At 52.7% G+C, this 8,204-nt stretch overlaps 1 protein-coding gene across 3 annotated transcripts; it reads right to left on the reverse strand.

The window, feature by feature from the left end:
• Window positions 1–2,303: 2,303 nt before the first annotated feature.
• LOC122675627 (60S ribosomal protein L9-like) lies at window positions 2,304–5,519 on the reverse strand. Of its 3 annotated transcripts, none has more exons than XM_043874598.1 (2): window positions 3,104–3,108; window positions 2,304–3,011 (listed from the first exon to the last, which is right to left on the reverse strand). In XM_043874598.1, the coding sequence occupies exon 2, from the start codon at window positions 2,983–2,985 to the stop codon at window positions 2,407–2,409; it is 579 nt and encodes a 192-aa protein (XP_043730533.1). In that variant the 5' UTR covers window positions 2,986–3,011; window positions 3,104–3,108; the 3' UTR covers window positions 2,304–2,406. The 3 variants fall into 3 exon arrangements, with proteins under 3 accessions (XP_043730533.1, XP_043730534.1, XP_043730532.1); XM_043874599.1 differs by lacking the exon at window positions 3,104–3,108 and adding an exon at window positions 5,512–5,519 and having other exon boundaries at window positions 2,320–3,011; XM_043874597.1 differs by lacking the exon at window positions 3,104–3,108 and adding an exon at window positions 4,829–4,833 and having other exon boundaries at window positions 2,320–3,013.
• Window positions 5,520–8,204: the final 2,685 nt, after the last annotated feature.

Genomic DNA, 8,204 nt, shown 5'->3' on the forward strand with positions numbered 1-8,204 from the left:
TAGGGCCTGCTTAGTACTTGGGTGGGAGAAAACAGTAAGGTGATGCCTTTAAGGGAAAGCATTTTGAATTACTGAAGGAAGTGACTTCAAACATAGAACTTTATATCTCACAACCTGTCAATCAAATGAGAAGGCAAAATAATGACATTTCATACATGAAAAGACTCCAAGTTTTACCTTCGATGGAATCTATCTCGAAAAATTACTTCAGGGTCTGCTCCAGTAAAACAATGGCAATCATAACTAGCAGTTATTGAGAGCTTACAAAATGCCAGGCACTGTTGTAAGCTCGCGCCAACGCAGTGGTGGCCAGCTGTGAGGTCTGGGGGGCTGGTGGAGTGGGTCCATCACGACATCTTGATCTTCCTCCAAGAAGTGCTCACAACCTGTCTGTCCGAATGAAACCCCAGATTCTCCCGGGAAACGTTTCTACTTGCTTTTAGAAAACATTTTGCTCTGCTTATGCTAGTTTAGTAGCAACTGCCAGCGTCTCAAACCAGCTGCTAAAGCTCACCATGGTTTCCATCCACAGATGGACATCCATCTGCCCCAGACCTCAGACCCTGGGTAGTCTGAGCGCTCTGCCTCTCGCCTTTGCTGACCGCGCAACGCATGCTCCAAGTCCTTTCTAAGATCTTTGAAAAGGGGAACCTCGAACTCCTCCTGCTATCTCCTGGACATGGACTCGTGAAGGGCCAAGGGGATGGTTGCCGTCAGAGATGTGAAGGGAAGGAGCTGCCCCAGCCCACACCCTCTGAACTCCACCCACAAGCTGCATCACATGGAGTGCTGGTGGCTGTTGAGGGTGTACAATACGTGCCAAAAATTCGGGGGGGAAAATGCCAGGTATTCTTCTGAACACTTTTCCTGAACAAATTTCCTCCTCACAATTACCCTGAGTTGGCTTACTACTAACACATTATAATCCCACTTTATACACAAGGAATCTGAGGCATAGAAGCTATGAAACGGGTCCAAGGTCATTACAGCTACTCCATAGTGCCGGAAATTGCACTCTTTATGTCTGTGTCTCTGCTTCTTTCCAGATGGGTTCATCTGCACTGTTTTTCTAGATTCCACATATATGTGCTAATATATGCATAATTATAAAATAAAATACACATAATGCATTCTATACTCCCCAATTCCTTAACTGCTGCTCTCTTTCGCATTCCAAGGGCAAGGCTGGAGCACCCAGGCTTGAGAAGCAGTAAAGCCAAGAGCCCTCTTCTGCCTTTGAGGAGGGAAGCCTTTTGTTTGTTCCCTGCCCTAAGAGCTGGGATCCTTCCCTGGTGGCTCAAAGGGTAAAGCGTCTGCCTGCAATGCAGGAGACCCAGGTTCGATTCCTGGGTCAGGAAGATCCCCTGGAGAAGGAAATGGCAACCCACTCCAGTACTCTTGCCTGGAAAATCCCATGGACAGAGGAGCCTGGTGGGCTACAGTCCATGGGGTCACTAAGAGTCGGACACGACTGAGCAACTTCAATTTCTTTCTTTTCTAAGAGCTGTCCCTTGCTCCAGCCCTCTGATTTTTACCATGACAGAGGTGGCTCTGGTGTTCTTTATCAGGCAGGAGATGGGGAACTTGGAGAGCGTCAGCGACCTGCCCCAGGCCTCTTTCCCTGGGAGTAGTCTGCGGGCCTTTATGTGTCCAAGCAGGGTTCCTCCCCTCCCCCAGGGCTGGCCTGGGTCAGGGAGCTCAGGTGGGATGTGAGGTGTGGGGTAGGGGGGCAGATGGACCCCCCTGAGGCTCCACAGAGGCCCGAGGTGGGGTGGATGAGCCGAGGGCCAGAGGGAACTGCATTCTCCTTCCAGGGGGCTCCTGGCTGGCCCTGCGCCCCCCGCCCCAGCACCCAAAGGTGTCGCTAAGTGGTCACCCAGGCCCAGCAGCCCGGCTTGCTCCCCCCCACCAGGACCCCACCTGGAACTTTCTGCGGAGGCTTTGGGCCCTGAAAGCGGGTCAGGAAGCCAAGCCCTTCCCTGGCAGCTTTGGGACAAGAGCTTCGCACAGCCCCATGAATCTGCCTTGGGACACGTTGTGCAGGGCAGTGCTATGCGCAGGCCCTGAGCAGAGTGGGTTGGGGAAGGAGCAAGTTCTGTCTGTGTTTTTAAGATTCTTGGACAATTTAAAAAAAATTATTTATTTTAATTGGAGGCTAATTACTTTACAATATTGTAGTGGTTTTTGCCATACATTGACATGAATCAGCCATGGGCGTACATGTGTTCCCCATCCTGAATCTTGGACAATTTTTAAAGTCTTTATGGTATTTGTTGCACTCTCACTTCTGGTTGTTGTTTTTTTTTTTTTTTCCAAATTAAGAGTTTTTATTGTCTCTTTAAAATATCACAACTGAGTCCATAGAACCATCTGCTATCTTGTTTCTGCAGCAGGATCACTGAGATCTTATTCATCAGCCTGCTGAACTGTTCCTTTTTCAGAAACATAGATACCATCCAAAAATTTTCTGATATCCTTGTTTTTAACTGTGGTGGCTTGCTGAATCAAAGCAGCTGAATTTGACACAAGGTCAATGTCATTTCCTTCAAGAATCAACTCATCTTTCTGGGCTTGAGATACTGAACAGGCAATCCCTGGCCTCATTCGAACCCTGCATATGTATTTTTCACCCCCAAAATTTCGGATTTCCACAAGAGAACCATTCTCCTGAATAACAACGTTGATGGGGAAGTGGGCATACACGGACCTCATCTTGTAACGGAAGCCCAGTGTAACACCCTTGATCATGTTCTGTACGTGACTACAGACTGTGCGAACAGTGGCCAGTTCCTTTCTGCTTCCCCACCATTTGTCAACACGGAGCCTCTTCTTTTTCTTTCCAAGGAGACTGAGTTCTACATTGATGTGATTGAAGTCCCTCCGCAGGGTGCCTCTGGGGCCCTTCACAATAACTGTCCATCCCTTCAAGGTAATGTCGACATTTTCTGGGATGTCGACAGTCTGATTGCTGAGAATGGTCTTCATTCTCGCAGTAGATGCAGCAAAAAGAGCTCTCGCTTCTGTTTTAAGTTTTGTTTTTTTGACTGTGAGGCACGTGGGATCTTCGCTCCCCCACCAGGGATGGAAGCTGCACCCCTTGCACCAGAAGAAGGCCAAATCTTAACCACTGGGCCCCCAGGGAGGCCCCCAAGTTCCTATTCTTCCAGAACATTCCATCCACACAGGTGGGGTTCAGGGATCCCAGGGATGAAGAGTCAAGGACAGCCTGAGATAACAGCGGGGAGCTTCTCCCACAGGCGTTGGTCAGGGTCAGCTTCTGGGACTAAGATGTCAGGTCTTCTGCCCTGCTGGTTAGCTTCTGGTCTTCTTGGGGGAAAAAAATTCAAAACAACGCAGGCACCGATGATTGGGGGGATTCCCACCAGAGCATCCTCATCGCCCGTGTCTGTGTCTCATGCAAAGCCTGGCCTGCAGGATCCGGGGGACTGAACCAAAGAGGGTTCCCCTCGCTTGTGGAACCTGCTGGAGGAGGGGGCGCGTCCGGGCATCATGGATTCTCTGCGTGTCTCTCCGCATGGAAGATCAGCCTTCACGTCCCGGGGAACGTTGGTCTGGCTGCTCAGTCCCTCAGACAGCCGGCTCCAGAGGTGGAAGAGGTCATTTCTCTGGTCAGCTTCTGCTTCTCAGACTTACTAAGAGGCAGTCATTCCTACTCACCGCGCTTATTCTGTCTGTTGTCTGTGGGGTCACGAAATTTCTAATCCACGAAGGACCCTCGCCGGCGCTTCTCCAAGACAGACTAGTGGACGGTGGGCAGGGGAAAGAGGAGGCAGACACTGCACAAATGCAGGCAACTCCTGCCAATTCCTTTTCCTTTTAAATGTCACAATTGGCTTCTCTTCTTTTTTTCCTGGTTTTAGAGTTATAGGGAAAGATGCATGATTATGTAGGTTGATCAGATTCACTGAAGGATGAAAACCCAAATTTATCTGCTTATTAATGGAACAAAGACACTCTTTTTATTTCAGCTCAGCAAAAGTTGTGACTTTCAAGCACCTGTTCTTATCAACAGCAGCAGAAGGCTAAACATTATTCTTCTGGTTAATGGGTTTTCACAACTCAAACATCAACGCAGGTCACCTTTCAGTGTCACTTGCTCAACCACCCACTCCTTTCCACCTCTCCCAAGACCTCAGATGGGAGACCAAGTAAAACCTCTTCCTGATCGGGGCTGCCACGCTCCAGGCCGGCCTTGTGTTGGCTGGGGGTTGACTGCTGACCAGTCCTGCAACCTGAGAGTCTTAGGCAGTTAAGAGTGCTTTCCAAACCCTCTGAGCCTCGGAAGACTGTTGCCCAGGTGGAAGAGGCAGTCTGAGAGCTGGTGCTAAGTCATCAAAGTGTCTGGGGCAGGTCAGTGGATTTGGGGACAGTGCAAAGACCATCAGGATGCTTGGCTTCCAAAAGCATGGCCCTTGGGCTGGCGTGGTCCCCCAATCCTCCTCCCTCCAATCTCGGTGCACCTGCCCTTCCCTCCCCCATCCTCCCCACCCCTCCCCTGGTCCCCACGTGTCCTAGTTGGGTCCTGACCTTAGGCAGGAGCATTTGCCCTCCATTCAAGAGCCTGGCTTCTCAAATCACAGCTTCTGCCATTCTGCTTCTGGAAACCTGGGTTTTCCTCTTATTTTCAGAGACACGGTTCCTTTCTATGATCTGGGCTGGGAGGCAAGGCTGAGGTCCTGCTCTTGGGGCCGCTGCCCCCATGCTGGGGGCCTTCCCAGTCTATCCTGGGGAGACCTGGCCTTGCTCACCCTCACACACCCCCTCTCCACCTAGGTCTGATGTTTCCTTCCTAAACTGCGGGCCTAACCTGTCGTGGCTGTCTCCCAGCCCAGCTGCCTGCTTCTAGAAGCATCTGCCTGCTGTGTGGGAGACCCAGGTTCAATCCCTAGGTTGGGAAGATCCCCTGGGGGAGGAAATGGCAACCCACTCCAGTATTCTTGCCTGGAAAATTCCATGGACTGAGGAGCCTGGTAGGCTACAGTCCATGGGGTTGCAATAGAGTCAGACATGACTGAGCAACTTCATTTTTTCCTCTCCTCCTGGGTCCCTGCCGGGACTCCCCAGGCCTTCACGGTGGTGGGCTGAGCTCTCTCTGCTCGTCTGGGCCCCCTCCCTCCCTGGCCCTGCTCCCAGGCTGGCCTTCTGTCCGGCCCTAACCCCCTGCCCCGCCCGCGGTCCAAGGCTCAGTCGTCCCAGCCCACATTCTCTGCCTGGTCTCTGGGGTGAAGACCCACAACCAGAGCCTCCCACCATTGCTGGGGCCCAGGAGCCTCCCAGGAAGAACCACCAGTCCACCCTTGGGGGAAAGTGGTGTCCATTCTTTGCTTCTGTGAGATGCAATTTCCCAAGAGAAGGGGGGGGAGTCTCCTCTTTTCCTTTGAAGAACTGCATAAAGTGGGAATATTTGTACATAATGCTGTGCACCCAAGAAGACCTGTGTTCTCCTGGGCAACTGCTCCTCCAGGGCTGGACTCCGGGTCCAGAGGAAACGCGCCCACTGGCTAGCCAGGCATATGGGTGTCACGGTGAGGTTCCCAGGGTGCACTGGTGTTCACGTCAGGGTGTAACACGTGGGCCAGTTGTATATGTTTGTATATGGCAGACCTTGTTGGTATACGGCAGGCCTTCCCTTAGTGTTGGCTGAATGGAGAAATGCCCAAGGGACCCCAGAACAAAAGGGGAGGACAAAGGAAGAGGGGGAAACAGGGCTATTCCACGCCTGCCTTCCCCAACCCACCATGAAAAGACGGGTAATTAGCCCCTCCTGGGGCTGTGTAACTGCCCTTTAGGAATTAAGCACGTCCCTAGTTGAGGGTCCTGGGGGCAAATGCAGCACTTTTAAGACAGAGGGTTGGAAGGACATTTGGTAAATGTCCCTCCATAACTGGGTGGCTTCAGTAACAGAAAGGCCTTGTAGTTCTGGAGGATAAAAGTCTGAACTCAGGATGTCAGCAGGGTGGGCGTCTTCTGAGGCCCTTCTCTTTGGCTGGTAGATGTTGGTCTTCTTCCTCCATCCTCACATGGTCTGCCCTCTCTGTGTGTCTCTGTCCTATTTCCCCTTTTTACAGACATAAGTCATTTTGGATTAAGGGCCCCCGTACTCTAGGATGACCTCATCTTAATTAATGACATCTGTGTAGTTGCAATGACTCTGTGTCCAAATACAGTCATAGTCTGAGGTCAGGGGGTTAGGACCTCAACATGTGAATTTCAGCCTATAGCAGGGGGCTTTGGGGGCGGGGGAGGGGTGCGGTCTTTGACAGCCTGGGTGATGAGGGTGGGAAATTGTCTGCTGGGGACAGTTCTCATCCTCACACAGAGCTTGTCACCTTCTTTCCATCTCCTCTCTCTTTTTTGGCCACAGGGTGAGATGTGCAGGAGCTCCGTTCTCAGACCAGAGATTGAACATGCGCCCCCCTGCAGTGGAAGCGAGGGGTCTTCACCAGTGCACCTGTATTTCTTCAAGAGAATCTTGCTTCACTTGCAGGAGGATAAAATGTGCCCCAAGAGCTGAACTTGCCCATCCTGATTCCACGGCTCTTGGTGGGACTCTGGTCCACCTTGAGGCTGGTCGCTGGGCTCACTCCTGTAGGGGCGGCTGGGAGGGGTGGGTGGTGGTGTGGCCCTGGTGCTCTGCTGTGGTTCCTGCCAGGTTCAGGTCAGAGAACGTGGAGGTGGGAGACGGGACACGGCCCAGATGACAGGTCAGAGCTTGCTCCAGGACCATGCCTGCATCCCGGGGAAGGAGAGTGCCATTCCCCGTGGAGGCGAGCTTGAGGCTGGGCCAGTGGTTGGAAGGGCTAGATTAAGAGAAGCTTGAGAGTGCCGGGCAGGGAGGCTAGAGGGAGGACAGGGCTGGGAGCGTTTAAGGATGTGAAGGGTCCAGGTTGGTGGAAGCCTGCAGGAGCACGTGTGCTGGGCTCCCATTAAGGAGGGTTGTGGCTGCCCCGCCAAGGAGCCAGACAGTATTCTGGAGTCAGGCCAGGGCCATCAGGGGTCTTTGATGGGAGGCCCGCCTGTGACAGTGAGGCTTTCAGAATCCTAGTCTGCGTGAGGGACACACAGAGGACCCGGGGAAATAAGGGGTGAGCCAGGGGTGGGCTGGAGGGGAGGGAAGGAGCGGGGCAGTCCTGGGCCGGGCCTGGGTGTGGGGACATCAGGAGGAGTGTCAAGGCACCTGCCTATAGGCCGCGGGGCACTCTGCGGGAGAACCAGGTTATATAGATGGGGATAGAGCCGCTTAAAGGGAGGCGGGCATTTGCCATCTCCAGAGGCCCCAGGAGGAGTCACGGAGCCGCCGAACAAGGCAGGTCTGGTCTGGAAGCTAGGAGACACAGGTAGAAGATAGAGTTGCAGATTTGGGGGGTGTTCCTATGATAGAAGCTTCGCGGGGCAGAGGAGCAGGGAAGACCCCCTGGTTAGTGGGAGGAGGACCCAAGGAGGAGAGGTACGCTGGTAGAAGAACCTAAGCTCCCTGGGGCAGGGACCCCCCCGTCACTGCAGCCGCAGCCCTGGGCCCAGCAGTGTGCCTGGCACAGAGTAGGCACTTGGTAAGTGCTTGTTTGGAGTTGGTGATGGACAGGGAGGCCTGGTGTGCTGCGATTCATGGGGTCGCAAAGAGTCGGACACGACTGAGCAACTGAGCTGAACTGAACTGAACTGAAGTGCTTGTTTAGTGCTGGAAGAAAAAGAGCTGGGATAGAGTCTCTGCAGCCAAGGTTGACAAGTGTTTCAGGAAGGGAAGTGGTCTACCTTGGAGCAACAACTGTAGATCTCTTGTATCATATCAGGTTCCTGGGGCGGCTGCACAGATGGCCACAAGCCACTGTGCGTTAACACAACAGAAATTTATCCACTCGTGGTTACGGAGACCAGAAGTCTGAAATTCAGGTGTCTATAAGCCACAGTCCTTTTTTTTTTACAAAAATTATTTATGTATTTGGCGGCATCAGGTCTTAGTTGCAGAATCCGGACCTTTCATTGCGGTGCAGGGATTCTCTAGTTGTGGCTCTCAGGCTTAGCTGCTCCACAGCATGTTGGGATCTTCGTTGCCTGACCGGGGGTGGAACATGCGTCCCCTGCATGGCAAGGCAGATTCTTAACCACTGGACCACCAAGGAAGTCCCCCATGCTCCTCCTAAAGGCTTTAGGGAGGGGTCCTTCCTTGCCTCTTCCAGCTCTCT

Source organism: Cervus elaphus, chromosome 19 (assembly GCF_910594005.1).
Source record: "Cervus elaphus chromosome 19, mCerEla1.1, whole genome shotgun sequence".
In the NCBI taxonomy this organism is placed as follows: domain Eukaryota; kingdom Metazoa; phylum Chordata; class Mammalia; order Artiodactyla; family Cervidae; genus Cervus; species Cervus elaphus.